Source organism: Nannospalax galili, unplaced genomic scaffold, assembly GCF_000622305.1.
Source record: "Nannospalax galili isolate Female #2095 unplaced genomic scaffold, S.galili_v1.0 scaffold85, whole genome shotgun sequence".
In the NCBI taxonomy this organism is placed as follows: Eukaryota; Metazoa; Chordata; class Mammalia; order Rodentia; family Spalacidae; genus Nannospalax; species Nannospalax galili.
The window spans coordinates 11,327,067-11,343,347 of NW_008358866.1; the positions used below are offsets into that span (position 1 = coordinate 11,327,067).

The 16,281-nt window shown below is 38.2% G+C and overlaps 1 protein-coding gene across 9 annotated transcripts in view; it reads right to left on the minus strand.

The window, feature by feature from the left end:
* The window catches only part of Sgce (sarcoglycan epsilon), a 73,521-nt gene that overhangs the window by 49,289 nt on the left and 7,951 nt on the right, over positions 1-16,281 (minus strand). For 5 of the 9 annotated variants that reach the window (XM_029558347.1, XM_008822567.3, XM_029558346.1 and 2 more), the window contains exon 2: positions 7,263-7,370. The exons of the other annotated variants lie outside the window; for them this stretch is intronic. In XM_029558347.1, coding sequence (XP_029414207.1) covers positions 7,263-7,370 — 108 coding nt within the window. The remainder of the gene's footprint in view (positions 1-7,262; positions 7,371-16,281) is intronic. 9 annotated transcript variants of the gene reach the window in all.

Consider the following 16,281-nt stretch of genomic DNA (forward strand, 5'->3'; position numbering starts at 1 on the left):
ATTTGAAACTTTAGGCTGTGGTTCTAAGTATGAGTAGACAGGTAGATTGCTACTAAAAGTTAATACATGTTTCATTCAGAGGTGCTAGGTAGAACCAAGAAACTGAAAACTTGATATACATTGTTTTTCTTAAGCACAAGTCTTGAAAATAAAATATAAACACCCTAAGAAGCCACAGCACTAAGACCTGATGATCTGCACAATATACATGTGTACAGCGCCATGCTAATCAAGCCAACCAAGGTCACAGGGTCTGGCCTCTCTCTGTCTCCTGCGGTTCTGCAATCTTGTACAGCTGAAAATCCATTACCTCTGCAAACACATGTCACTGGATACAAATGAAACTGGAAACTAGTGTGTGGCTAAATCCGTGCAAATCTAGCAACATTAGTGAGCAAAACAGTTAAAGCAAGAGTCCAGCCAACGGGAATCGAAAGCATCTTCAAATAGGAAAGATAGCTATGTTTGTAAAGATTGAAACTTCTGAATATACATTGTTATACTAAGTAATAGATTTTTTAAAACAAAAATCACATGTCTGAATAAAGAAGAGCCAAAAGGTTATGTCAGTAGATAGTGATATTCATATCTTACCCTCACCAGTTCCCATGTCTCCTGTTACTGTGCATCTAAAATCTTATTCACAGAACTATTCTCTGCATGTTTCAGTCAGAGGGTACAGGAAGTGCAGACCATTTCAACAACTGTATATTATGTGACAGCACAGAGCCAAGAATCAAATAATAGATCGTGACAGCAGCAGCAATAAAGTGAGACCGCACGCTAGCTAAATTGTGCCCTGTCTCCCTTGACTAAGAATCTGTTAGAAATCTCTCTCCATGAAGAAAACATAAGGGTGTGCATCTCTGTGCTTACAATTACCATAGAAACAAAAGTAAATGTGGATGTATTTAGCAAACATTAAATATTGAAAGTATTATGGTGGTATGCTGCTAATAAATCTATAGCACAGAACTTCACAATTACCACTGTGATTATTCTTACTAATGTAAACAGGCACACACTCAGAGTCCCTTCTCTTCAAAAGTCCGAAGAACATTTGCTAGACTTTTTTCTGCATCACTAAGAACAAGGATACAGTCATAAAGATAAAACACACTGAGTGTAAGACCCAAAAGTTCCAACCATACTTAAATCTTAATGCTGTCTCTCTTTGGAAATCTTTGAGAAGAAAGTCAATACTCCCGCCCAGCAGCCTTTACTAGGTACCAATTATATATGGCTCTTTTATAGGTGCCTCATCAACAAAACGATCACTTTTAAAGATCACTTTATATTATTATTTTCTCATTTTTTTAAGGTTTACAAGGATAGGAAAAAAACCTCAGATTACCAGGAACCCCACCGAATGAATACTAGAGAGCTGATTTTTCTAAGGCAGCGGTGGTCGATCCTCTTTCCTGATGGTGTAAGATCATCATCCCACACATCAATTACTGCACTCAGCTCTATTATGCAGGGGGTCTTATGGACTGTTTGGTTGCCTTGTCATTTACACATCACATGAGTGGGTCCCAGTCCGCTAATGCTTTTCAGGTTGTGTGTTTTATAGATTTTCTGTTTTCTCCCCTGTAGACAAGTTGTCAGCTGTCATTTCTCATTGCTATCAGTATGTTTTCTACCACAGCTTCTCTAGCCCCTTAATTTTTCTGTTATTAACCTGTGGCAGGTTTAGAAACCAGACTATCAAATGTGGTGGGATTGCATGTTAAATTAAGAGGAAATATGTGCTGTTTTAACACATGAAGTGCTCTGCTAGATGCAAAAAAAAGGTGCCTGCATTTGAAGCATCTATTTTGGCTGCCCAAAGACTTGTGTGTGATGTATTTCCTGCTTCTCAGTTGATGCAGTACAATTGTGAATAGATGATCTTACTATATTTGAGACAGCGTCATTCCCGGAGGCAAGAGCAGCATAAACTCCAGGTAATTTAATACATTCAGAAGTAAATAAATGTACAATTGAAAGTCTTAATTCAATCCATATGTTATACAAACATGAGCCGTAAAATCAAAATGAAAATAAGGTGTTGTACAAAATAACGTCTTACATATTTCTATATGGGAAGCAAGCTGCATAATTCAAACAGATCTATAGATTAAATATTCTTAGCAATAGTTAAATCTACTTTAAAATACTGTAACTCACTATAATCAGTAGCTTGTGTAAAGAAATTAAAAGTTCATTTCTGAAAGCATTTCAATTTTGTAAATCTGCCCCTCACATTCACAGTTTTAAAATGTTAAGTCCTTCACTGGAAAGTACCAAAAAGGTACTTTGGGTCCAAATTACTTCACTAAAATAGTGTGTATTTCCCAACTGTTCACAGCATTTTCTTAATGGGAAATATTATCTGGAAAAATTCAAATAAGAATTATGAAGTTTTTTCAATATGCTGAGGCTATAAAGAGAGTATTGAACAGCAACCAATCAGTACAACTTTAAAAAATAAAATTTTACCTAAGCACCTAGGCATGCATATCCAGAAAATTAAACATTTTAAGTACTAACAGGAAAAATGAGGCTTAGTATTTTTACACTATATCTCTGAAGGGTTTAACAATCTCTGTGAGACTCAGAGCCCGTGCATACACAGCACTGCCAGAAGATGCTGCCAATTCATCGGAACGGACTGCAAGATGAATCCCTTTGGCTCTCTGCATCAAAAGAACTCATTTCGGGATTTCCAGAGCTTTATAAATTTATGGATTCCTTTCTAATTCATTTTTAACATGCTATTAAAAATTCAAATTGAAATTTAATTATTAAACCAGAGAATTGCTGTAGAAAAATATGTTAAGAGATCTGTATCCAGCCAGGTACACAACCTGTTTTCATTTTTTCTCTCATTGAGATTTATGCTGATTTATCAATCCACCCTTACAAATATTGGCTTTCGATTGAAAGCTTCTGCAGACTGACCTTCAACTTTTCATATCAGAGGGCTGCTGGCCATTCATTTGGAGGTGGGCAGCTATTGTTTTTCTTGTAGTCACAGTTAGTCTATGCCGAAGCTGTGGAATTCATGCCAAGGGCAGTATTAGATTGCCTCCTTCATTAAGAGATATGGACACACAAGGTAGAAATCATAGCTTCTTAGCATCTGTCTTTTTCTACATAAAGTCAGAAAGTTTCTTCATAAGATTTTTCCCCCTCAACTCATGCCACTTATTTTCATTTTTCTAAACTAGAATTATCTTGATTATTATGTAATCAAATATTCTTTTCTTTTGCACGTGCGCATCTGTGTGTGTGTGTGTGTGTGTGTGTGTGTGTGTGTGTGTGTGTGTGTATATCTTAAATGTCAACAGGAAAGGGGTTGGAAACCATTGTTAATGGGTAATCAATAGAACACTGGTCACAGAGGCTGCCGGAAAGTTGAAAAGGGTTTCAGATGTCATCGTGTATAGGCATGCAAATATCTTTATTAAAAGACAGATCAAAGCATCACTTCTAACCCAGACTGGTCTCCTACCCAGCCTGGGATTGGCATGCATTTGCTTCTTTGGAGGATTAAATCCTCCATTTTACTGTATAGGTGACAAAATTAAACCCAGAAGGACTAAGTGATTGTTTCAAGAGCACAGATCCAGGAGTGACAGAATAGCCGTGTAGCTTATTGATTTGAAATACAAGTTAAGATATTTATTACAATCTCTAATAATAAGATTATTATGTTGTGTAACTCCTTAATTTTCTTAATAATTTCTCATTTATAAAGAGCTATAATTTGACCAGATAACAAGAGTTTCTCATAAAAGGTATCTTAATTACACTACACAACTGGAAAAGATGAGTTTGCAATCATGAATTCTAGCAAACTCCTGTTTAAAAGAAGTAGCACATTTGACAGTTAGAAGAGGAAGCATCTCAGCCTTATGGACAACCTGGGAGGAGAGTCTCACCTCCCATAGATGTGGTCCTTAAAATTCTGAAACATGATGATTCTTCTCCTAATGTTAACACCCATCAGAGACAAAGGAATATTTTCAGCCTACGAACACTTGCTGTTCTTCCCCAGCTAAGAGGAAAAGAGGTCATCAAGACCCATATTTCAAGGATTGGAGAAATGGCTCAGGGATTAGGAGCACTAGTTCCTCCTGCAAAGGGCCTGGGTTTGGTTACCAGACCCACACGGCACCTGACAACTGTCCATAACTCCAGTTCCAGGGGAATCTGATGCCCTCTTCTGACATGGGCCCTGCACAACATGGGTGCACTTACACACACATGCAGGTAATATGGTCATACACATAAAATTAAAAAATGATAAATAATTTTTTTAATTTTTATTTTTTGTGTATGCATGTATTGCTTGCATGTAGGTAAGTGCGCCCGTGTCATGCAATGCCCATGGAGGTCAGAAGAGGCCATCAGATCCCCTGGGACTGGAGTTGTGGACAGTTGTTAGCTGCGATGTGGGTGCTGGAATTTGAACCTGGGTTTTCTGCAAGAATAACCAGTATTCTTAATCGCCGGGCCATCTCTCCAGCCCCATAAAACAATAAATAATTTTTAAAGAGTCACATTTCTATCTTTAAGCCGCTTAGTTTTTCTTTTTGAGGATTCATTTACTATATTTTGTGTGTCTGTGGCATGCCTTCATGTACATATGTACACTCCAGGCTTTCTGGTGCCTGCAGGGGCCAGAAGAGGGTATCAGATTCCCTACACCTGGAGTTACAGGTGATTGTGTATGGCCCAAAGGGTGCTGGGAATCAAACCTGGGTCCTCTGCAAGAGCAGCAAAGATCAAAATTCATTACATTAATACATGGAAGTATCAAATGAAATCTTTACTTTCTATAATCTATATGTGATAGTAAAAAGAAAGAAATGTTCATTTTAAGTCAAGAATATAAATAGAAGATTTACTCATTTTCACTTAAATCACTCCAAGGACACATTTTATGGTTTTAAGTTCTCTACTCCTACCCTAGAATAGAAGGGAATACATATTTAGAGTGCTTTTTATGACTTTTATAATCACTTCATATATCAAACAATGATGTAAATTATGTTGATATAAGGTAATCAGATTCTTCAAAATTCTATTTATAGAAAAAGCACTATCACAGTTTTAGTTAAGAATTGGAGTATTATTTTAAAAGTTATGTGAAAAATAAGTGCTAAATCTATCTGACTACATAAATACAATACTTTGTGCTGCCTTGAAGTTGTCAAAAAATGTCTGGGATTAATGGTCAAGAACATCACAAAGACGTGGAACCTGAGATAGCATTTAAAGTGGCCTTGCTTTACAAGGTACTTGCTATAATTTTCAAAGTAATGAAACAATTTTCTTCATATAGTTGATGAAACAGCTTTCTCTCCAAGTTATTTCAATCATTCAGAATAATGGTAGACCTTAAATAGGATGAGGAAATCAGGAAGGAAAAATAATTTAAAGGGTTAGGAAATAAAAGAACATTATAACCTGAACTTGTTAGTTCCATAGACACAAGAAGAATTTCCATTTCTATCTTGAGAAGCAATATTTCTTAAATTCCATGTTGAACATCAGCTTAAGATCCAATGGGAACATGACGTGTGAAAAAGAGAGAGATGGGCCCTCCTTGGGGATTCTAAAGAATGCTGTGTGTCTTGGAATGTATTCCACTAAGAACAGCACCAGCTTAGATGATTTAGCTGGATCTCACAGCTGGTTACACAGAACTCTTTTGGCAACTCAAACCGGAATGGGAAGGTAAACACAAGAGAGGACAGAAGTTCTAAGAATCAAAGTTTAAAATGAGTCAGAACAAAAAAGGAAAGGGTAACTGTAATTTAGTTAGAAATGGTGTAGGCTCCAGACGAAGAGTCTTTGAGGATCTTATGGGTGCATTAGGAGCCAAGGAAGGCCCTCATTTCTTTGGTGATGACAGAGTAGAAAGGACAATGCAAAACAGTTAGACATCTGGGACCCATGACCAGAAAGAAGAGCACTAGTAAATGGAGGGGGGGGGGCTATGCCAAAGGAACCCATAAGGGTCAATGAGTCCTTTGAAGGGACAGTGGGACAATCCACTGGCAATCATTAGAGAGGGATGGAGAAGAGTTGTAAACTGTGGGTTGAGGGCCTGGAAGAAGGAAGTACTCATGTTTTTTTAAAATAAATGCTTGGTATCTTTTCATGGGGTGCTACTACTATAAAACTGTTATCTCCATATAGATATGAGCAACAAAAATTCCTTTAAAAGTGCACAGATGCCTGTTTCAAAGGCAGAAGAGATATTGGGAAAAATTTTTTCTTCTGTGAAACAGATATGGATGCAGAAGATTCCAGTTCAAGAATAATTTTGTACCAGCTATAAAAATGCTAGTGACTCTAACTTCAAAAATACATGAAGTAAAGAAAGTAAGCCAGGAATCACTCCTTACTCTGAAGTTTTCATCTTATAGTAAGGACAGTTCGTCACATTAAATCACTCTTCTTTTCCAAATATTTTTACTTTATGATTATTTTTATAGATATTTTGGTGGCCCCAGGTTTATAGAAATCAGGCTACTATTTGGTTAATATCCATAACCACACACAGCTAATACTTGGGGAAGGTAAAAGATCTTAAAACTGAATAAAGAAAGACTATTAAGTAAAACTTTATAATGATAACTGATATTTTAAACAAAACTAATACTAAGGAAGGCTTTTCCCCCTAAATAGATGCATTATTTCAAAGGTCATGTAATGTTGTTAATGGATACATTTATAGATTGAAAAATGTAAAAGGATGAACCCATCACTCAAGGGTGAATCATCTTTGTAACAGAAAACAAGTATGGAATAATTATTTAATAGAAAAACATCAATTTGGTTTTGCAACAAAACTAGACAAAATATTGATGGTCGTTTTTCTAAGTTTACATAAAGGCTGTTTTAAAATGATATTGTTAACTGTATTTCTTAATGTTTGTCAATGTTTTAAATGAATTGTTATAATAAGCACACTTGAACAATTTTTGTAAGTGGCGAGCTAGTGACTGAATAAGGGGTAATATAGGTTAAAAGCAAGAATGATTTTTAGTCTTAAAGAAAAGGCAAATCCACAGCAAAGGAAAATAAAGGATTAAGAACACAAGATGATCAGAAGTTTTAGGAAGTTAGGAAAACAAAATTTTATTTTTTTCTGATTGGACTTATTAAACACCCACAGACACAGGACTGAAAAATAGGAAAAGTAGCATAGGGAGAACATTAAATTGACTCCCATACGGAGATTTACATTTATAGCCTAGACTCACCATCTTTCTTCCCAGCAGCCATTTTCCTGCTGATAATAAAACTGTTGGCCTGTTTGGTCTTCCAGTTAACTGTTCCGTTAATGTCATCAGCACAGCTTAATAAAAAAGCTTTTCAGAATAAAACAAACGCACACACACAAAAAAATGAAATTAATGTCAAATTAAAATGACTGTCACAGATCACCTACTATTAACTTGGCTCAGATTACATCTAGTCAAACTAGTTGCTGAATTCCAACCAGGAAATGTGTGTCACTTGCCTATATAATGACTCTATAAGAATAACACATAGACAAGACATAGTTCCTGCCCCTCAAGGAGCTTACAGTCTATAGGCTTGACTGATAACATATGCAAAAAATGTTGATTATAATGCAATGATAGACACAGAATGGTAGGAAACAGAAATGCTACAAGAACACTGGTGCAGAGGCAGTTATCTCTGGCTAGGAAAGTTGCATTACATCAAATTCACAGTTGAATCTCGAAATATTAAAGTGGCAGCGATGAGCAGGATTAGGGTTTAGAGATACATAGTGCTGGGCTAAAGGAAAGACAAAGTGGCGCCAGCTGCAAGACAGTAAGGAGATAATGCTGAAGACTCTTTCAAGTTGTTGGCTAAGCGGATAAAGGAGAATCAAAGATGGCTTTGAAGTTTTGATCTAGAATGATACAGATCATAGATATATTAATAATCCCAGACGAAAAGTCAACTTTAGGAGCAAGATGAGAATTTAATTTGGGATATGTTCAATTCAAGATACCCGATAGACATTCAGTTGAAACCATCTAAGAAGACAGGATTGCAGATTTGGTTCCTAAACAAAGATAAAGGGGCTTCAGACCCAGATGTGAAGTTCTCTATGACTACAGAAGCCAAAGTCCCAGTGCAGTTCTTTAAAGATACTGTGCCTGCAGGGAACAATTCAAGGCGCTTATCTGCGAGGTGGCCTGGAGAACATACACCTTCATCTTGCTCAGCCATTCACCTTGTTTCTCTTCATCTAAGCTGTCCAGCTTACTCTCTAGTTTCCATCCTTACCTTTCATGTTTCTTGGATTTGGGCTCATGCTTTGGATAACATTGGCTCTCTATTCTACCTTCCCATCCTCTGACTATCTCAGGTTAAGTTCTGTCTGGGTTCAGCACAGTTGCAAACTCCCATTGAGCTTAACCTATACATTTCTCCTATCTCCTAGACCTGAAATACAGTAAGAAATAATGCACAAGGTGCTACAGAGATAGCTCAAGAGTTAAGAGCACTTGCTGCTCTTGCAGAGGACTGGGATTCAGTTACTAACACCTACATCAAGTGGTTCACAATGTTCTGTAACTCCAGTTCCAGAGGCTCTAATGCCAGCTTCTGACCTCCTCAGTTATCTACATGTACATGGTACACATACACACACCCAGGCACACACACATTTACATAAAAATTAAAAATAAGAATGCACAAGTAGCAGGGATAATAAAAGCAAAACAAGTTAATAAACACACTTGCATATCAAAACCAAAGGATGATTCTGCAAAGAGAGAAGGTAGAGGTGCTCATGGAGGGTTGGGCAACAGAGTCTGAAATGCCATATACTCCAATGAAGGGAGATGTCAAGGAGGATAGTGTAACTCACATCCTCACTTCCTGCAAAATGGCCAGAAAATGAGAGCTTTCAGAAGACTCCTAGCTATGAAAAGTAAGAGTTTACCCGTGACTCCCTGATGGAGCTTCAGCAAAATGTTGAGAGAAGAAGCCAAAGTGCACAGGTCACGATGCAGATGCTACAAATGCAGTTCCTCTTTCAAGAGTACCAGCCGGAAGGAGGAAGCAAAGCAAGCAAATGCAGACAGAGGGAGAGCAGGGTGGAGAAGGGTGGGTCATTGCTAACAGGGACAAAGGGAAGTTCTACAGATAAGCTCTGGAAAAGATGGGAGTAGACAGGTAGACACCAGGGATGAAGAAAAGGAGTGTAATTGATGGGGCAAAAATCCAAAGAAAAGTAGAGTAAGTAGGACCAGAAATCGACAATACAAACAAAGAAAATACTTCCTAAAGGAGAAAGTAAGGACAAGAGAAAATATAAACATTCCGTGGGTATAGTGAAGTCAGTTAAAAGTTTGCCACCAGAAGTCAGAGATTAAGTATACATTTCAAGTTGAATTTTCAGTAAAATACTTAACTGAATTATGAAAAATGTCAAGTTCTCTCTTTAAGTGAAAGAATGAAATTCAAAATCTAGGTTATAACCCTAAGCTGGGTGTGGTGGCAGTAGGCTCAGGAGTTCAAGGATAGCCTCCGTACTACATCTCAAAAGAAAAACAAAAACCACAAAAACTTAGGTTATTAAAATAAACAATCAAGCAAGAAGTATTCTGGGAAGTAAAAGACAAAGATTCTAGCACTGCAACAAAGCTAAATTCGTCATCCGATTTTACACTAGATGAACTTAATTATATTAGCATTATCCACAAAATAACCAATATTATTATGAGTGACTTCCCTAATAAGTAGTTGATTGATTCTATAACTGGACTTATGGACATCTAAAACTAGATGAAACACACAGTAGGCATTTCCCAATAACTGAAGTTAAATAAGGTTCAAAATGCTGACAATGTCTTGACGGCACAATGCTCCTCTCCCAGGAGTTGCCTTCTCATTGGCTTCTGAAAGTAACATGTTGGTTATACAAGAATCACCTGGGCAGCTCCTTCAAAGTAAATATTACATGTACCCCAAAAGGTACATATCAAATGTAAACACAACATGTATCCATGACTCTACCCAAGAAAGTCTAGGTAGGGTCACACAATTCCATCATGTGATTCTCATACACAACTATGAATTCTAGAAGACTGACAGAACCCAAAGGAATAGGAGATGTTAGTCTGACTTGCTTATATATACCTCAACAAGACTGACCTTAGCACTGAAAGCCCTAACTTCTTACCTCAAGTAATCTGCACAAACAGCCAAGTTACAAGAACATCTGAGTCACTGCAGAGTGGAGAAGTCCACCCCACAGACAGGAAGCAGGTGTCCCAAGTCATCTCTACTTTTCAAAGAACAATGCACATGTGGACCTGAGAGCAGCATTTACATTTAACTGTTTCACAGTGCCAGATCCTGAGTAAGGAGCTTTCACACACTGTCTCATTAAATCCCTATGAAACCGGGGCTGGAGAGATGGCTTAGCAGTTAAAAGAACTGATTGCTCTTTCTTAGGACCCAGGTTCAATTCTCAGCACCCACATAGTGGCTAACAATCATCTATAACTCCAGTTCCAGGGGATCCAATACCCTCTTCTAACTTCCAAGGGCACTGTATGACATGGGTATACTTACATGCAGGCAGTACACTCATACGCATAAAAAATAAAAATAATAAAATAAAACTCCTATGACACCAAGTGGAATCCATCAATGTGTTTGAAGCTTACAGAGGTTTAATCTTAAGGCAAATACAGTAAGTCCCGCAGGCAGCACAGACACTGTAGAGCTCACTACTTCCCTGTGGAATGTGTGGTGAGTCATCGGGAAGCAAGCATGGGTTGAGAGCCCCGACAGCTTGTTGATTCCTTCCTTCATGCTAGTGCATCAGTTCTCAGACTATGCTGTGAATATGAATTATTAAAGAGTTTTATATACAAAACCACATATATTGTACTTTACGGTTGATTCAAAGAACTCACTTGGGTATATAAAGTCTAGATTTCCGTATTGCTCTCTAGTTTTCAGAACCCGACTAACTCAGCACAAGCTTTAATGTTACTTTGTGTCCTTGGCTGGCAAAATAGTACACCACTGTCACACATTTGAGGTCCTGTAAACAGAGAGCCTGATTGTATTTTACAGGATTTAAAAAAAAAGAAATCTCATTGGTGTCCCAGTGGTTAAAACTAAGGTGGGATAAAATAAACACATCTGGTAGGCAGGCTGCCCCTTGAGGGCAACACTGCTCTCCACGTTATTTTCTTCTTTTTTTTAATGTGACAGGAGCCAGATCTTTTACTGAAATTATTTGATTATTATGAGAGAAAAAGAGAAAGAGAGAGAGCATGATGTGTGTGCACAGAAGCAGGCATGCCATAGTACACACAGGAGGTCAGAGGACACCTTGAGGGATCAGTCTTCTCCTTCCATTTTCATGTGTGTTTCAGGGTGTAGAGCCAAGGTCCTCAGGCTTCGTGGAATGCACTTTACCCACTGAGTCACCTCACTGGCTCAAGCATGTTCGTTTTTCAAAAGTGCACATTAATTCACATAATGTCTGGCTTTTACCACAGACAACCAAAGCCTAATAAATATGAATAAAAGGGTAAGTTTTTATGACTCTGCTCAGCAGACAATATCATTAAAGGCTCTCTAAGAGAGGGTGAGACAGCAAATGTGGCTGCTTAACCATTCAAGTCCCATGCCTTGCAAGAGATATCTCAATGATATGGAAATAACTATTTGTTTTTAATTTTATGCTCAACATCATGGAGGCACTTAACTAATTTCTTGTAATCTGTACACTGATAAATGGAGAGTACTCACTGAAAAGGGTTAATGTTTTGGGGGGTCATTTTCATTAGAAAAGGACCAGTATATTTTTTCCCTTTGAGAACAAATTTCCTTTAAAAACTATGACTCAGTTTTAAAAATATTTTTCCTGTACACAACTTGACAAGATTAAATCTACTGTCTAAAAAATGTCAACCTGCATAGACTGGTTCTTGAACTAACTCCAAAGATAAGGGACCACCTTCAGAATCTTTAGAGGAAGAGTGGGAATTTTACTCTGTGCACGAGGTTTGGGATCATTTGTCAAAATTACACCTGTGAGTTTTGTTCTAATTCAAGAACAACAAAGTAAAGAACACCACAAATTCTGCATTTACACAACTTAAAGAAGGAAACATTCACACAGTTCACTGGGTTATCCATGTCCAGAAATTAACCAATTCTTCAACACTTCCCCTCCAAAATAATCACAGCCCAAATGAATCCAAAGGTGGCTGCCATGCCCTCAGTTTCCTTAGAAAAATACAACTCTTAAAGTTAGTCTTAAGATTCTGTGATTCATTTTGAAGCTTATAGCAGCATAACTCCCTTTCATCTGGCCAGGGGCAGGCCACACTCTCTGAGGAGATATTATCACTCTTTCCCTGAGTAATTTGCAGACTAGGGGAGGAGGGGGTTGCTATTTAATACAAGCAATTGATGAGCTATGAATACTGACTGATTGCTGATGAGCTAATCAGAATGACAAGGGGTAGAAATAATAAATAATAACTTGCTCAGACATCACTGTCCAAGTAAACAGCAGGATATGCCAAATGAAATGTAATCTGATTAGCACACTCACCTAACAACTAAACTGTCAGTCCTGTGTCCACTGGTTCTTTTCTCTGTTTTCATATTCTACTCTAAGGGGAATCAAAGACTTCATTTGCCCAAGTTGGCTGTGTAGCTCACAACCCCCACAGTACTTCCCTTCTCCAGCTCTCCTTAAGGAAGCAGCTGTGCAGCTCCGTGCATTCTACATTTTGCTCTTTCCTTTTGAAAACATTTTATTTGTTATAATTGGTGGTGGTGGTGGTGGGATGTGTGTGCGGTGTGTGTGGGGGTGTGGGGTGTGTATGTGTGGGCATATGTGCCATGGCGTGTGTGTGTGGAGGTCAGAGGACAACTCTGCAGAGTCAGTCCTCTTCTTCCACCTTTACATGGGTTCCGGGGATCAAGCTCAGGCTGTCGGGCTGGCATCCTCCAGCAGTAAGTGTCTTTACCCACGGAATCATCTCACCAGTCCCTCTTCCTTTTCTTTATTCAGCTTTCTTCATTACTTACAAAACTGCTTCTTATGCTAAAAAGTATTTCCATTAGTTTTTCTTTCCCAAGAAAGATGAACTGACAATTATTTCTTAATAGCGACCATGTTTTCAATACACTGTTTGATGCTGAACTAAGGGTTTTATACATATTAACCTATCTCATCCTTACATCAGCTATGTGAAACAGGTAATCTTAGTTCCATTTCACAATAAGGATAAGAAGTCTTAGGAAATTATGCAACTTACCACAGGTCATATGCTTAGTAAGTGATAGAATTGGATTTTGAACCTATTTTGTGGCTGACTGCAAAGTCTATATCAACTACTCATCAACCTAGTTAAATGGGAAAACAATCTGAAAACGGTACATTTTAATCTCAGATTCCCTCATTGCTACTGCTTGTACATCAACTACAACTTAGTTGGCTTCCGGAAAAAATAAATTGCCCGATTCCTGCTTTAGAAATAGCTAGCAACAAGACAATGCTTTGCTGTGCAGGGGAAATTAAGTCCGTGCACTTCTGCACCAAAATGAAAACAAAACACCAACCAATTCATTGGGAGAAGAAAGCTAAAATGCCAGTAAGAATCTATGAGGGAAGAAAGGCTTTGCTGAGAGCTGCCGCCACAGTCTCTAAAGGAGCAGGGACAGAAGTGCAGCAGCCGGGCTTCACACCAGGAACAACGCGTGAAGCAGCAGCTTCCAGACTTACTTCAAAGAGGAAAGCCCAGGAGAGGACAACATAGGCAACCACTTAACACAACTTAAATTTATTAGATTCTTTCAATCATTTTTAAAGCAAAATTAAGTAAGAGATGAGACCATCTAGTGAAATAAAATTGGAATGCAGAAAGGCAATTAATGTTAGAATCTCTGAAGACAGGATATGTGGGCTCAAATTCTAGATTTTGTCCACTATCAGATGAATTATTCAATGTCTCCGTGCCTCAGTTTCTTCATCTGGTTAAAACAGAGCAGAACTCACATCACAGAGGAATTGTGAATACTCATGAGAGACACACTTAAAACCTTTACAGTGGTACTTAGCACATAATGATGTCCTCTAGAGATAGATTTATTATATTTATTTTCAACTAATTTGAAGAAATATTTGAACTTCTTTAAATGTGATTTTTAAAACTCTTCAGATGAAAAATATTATCACTACAGCTGGCATTATATGGCACTCTCATATAATTTTTCCACAATCACAACACATGAAATATGATAATATTTCAATGGCAGGCTGGAGTAACTGCTGGAGGCGTGTTAGGAACATGCCGACAGCCCAGTTCCTCTATCCCTGCCAAACTCCACCCCGTAGCCTGCCCCAGTACTACGAAGATGAAGACACTTCTGGGCAAGTCCTCCTGCCTGACCCTGAGTCAAGGAACACTGGTTGAGAGAGCTACAGGTTAACTTGAGGAAAGGCACAATGAGAATTCTGCCGGGATTCATATGCTCTGATCTGTCACAAACTCTTGGGTATTTATACTGAGGAAATCATGCAACAAAGGGAAAGAAATGCCACATGCACACAACTCAATTTTACACTAAACATAATATCAAGAATGGGTAAAAATTAAAGTTCAATATAGGAAGCATTCATTTCATAGACTAGAGGAGATGAGAAAGTTCCTCTTCTAAGTTTCGCTCCTTCCCTCAGATAGCTTAGATGAAGAGTTGTAGCTCCCCTTTCTAGACACAGAACTATCTACTGCAGAAATATTGCACGAAAAAAGAAGTACTGGTAGACCTTTAACAAAAGGGCTATAGAACACACACAGTAGCTACGCGCCTCACTGCAAGTTAATGTCCTCATCTGAAAGAGGTAGGATTGTTTTAAAATGAATACAGTTGGTGAAAAACACAACATAAAACACCGTGTATTGTGTGAAAGCCAGCGTACTAGTGCGATCTAGTGGAAAAGGATTAAAAAGCAGAGGATGACTGCAGGCCACTGGGGTAGGGAAGTGGAGCTATAGGAAAAATTTCTGTTCAAAACTGAACCCACAATAATGCTTACACGATCTATCCAATTAGGAAGCCGCTAAAAGAGAAATAGTCTCACACCAGGTGTTTGCTTTAAGCTGTCATGAATTTTCTTTTTTTTTTTTTCTTTTCTTTTTTAAAATAGGAACTATGCATTCTAACTTCAATACATTTCAACATTTTAACCAAGAACATACAAATTTTAAAAGTACTGTCTTACATCCCTATTGTCATCCTCTCAAGACCACTAGTGACAGTACCTACTGTTAATAGTCTTTGCATCTCTCTATATTCTATGCAAACAGAACATTTATTTGTACATACAGATATAAATGCACCATGCTCTTCCACACATGATATGCTTCTCACTATCTTTCACTTAGAACATACTTGCACCTTTTTACATTTTAAGGCTGCATAGCTTTCTGTCCTGTGGCTCAATCACAATTTATTACTATGAACTTGAATTCAACGTACCAAACTAAGGCAAGAGTTGGAGATCTTGCCTTTACAATCTGACCCTCTTCCAGTTTTTAAAGGGACCCTCACAGAAATGTAGCAATCATCTCATCCTGGAAAACTCTGACCCGAATTCAATCCAATACCCTCAGTCAATGTTTTACCCCTCAAAATGTTCCTCCTATCTTCATTTTGCTATATCCCACCTAGCCTACAAGGTTGCTAACTGAAGCCAGGGTTTATACAGCCTCCAGTGGAAAATCTATTCAGAGTCCTCTAACCTTTTCTTCACACAGCAGTTAGAGTTCTCTTTTTGAAATGCAAATCTGGTCTTGTCCTGCTTAACCCCCTCTGAGAGGTCTCACTGGTGTTAGTACAAAGATGAAACTCTTTAAGGCAGTCAGTCTGCCGAGGCAGGGAGAGAACGTCACCTTGGCCCCTCCAGCACTGCCCTTGCCCCTCTCCTTCGGCTCCAACCTCCCTGGACTGCTCCGGACACTTATTTAGCATGCTCTGCGTGCCCCAGGACCTCCTCTGAGATCTTTTCTCAACCCCATGAGTTCTCCTGTTTCACCTCCCTAACATTCCCTCAACCCTTCACATCTGAAGTGCTTCCTTAGAAAAGTGTTCTTTAACCCTTCCTCCCCAAGTCTGGCCAAATCCTCCACTTAGAAGCTCTAATAGTATTTTCAACACTTAACATAGTTCCAAAGAGCACATTCATATGTGGAATTATCTGATTAATCTGCACAAAAC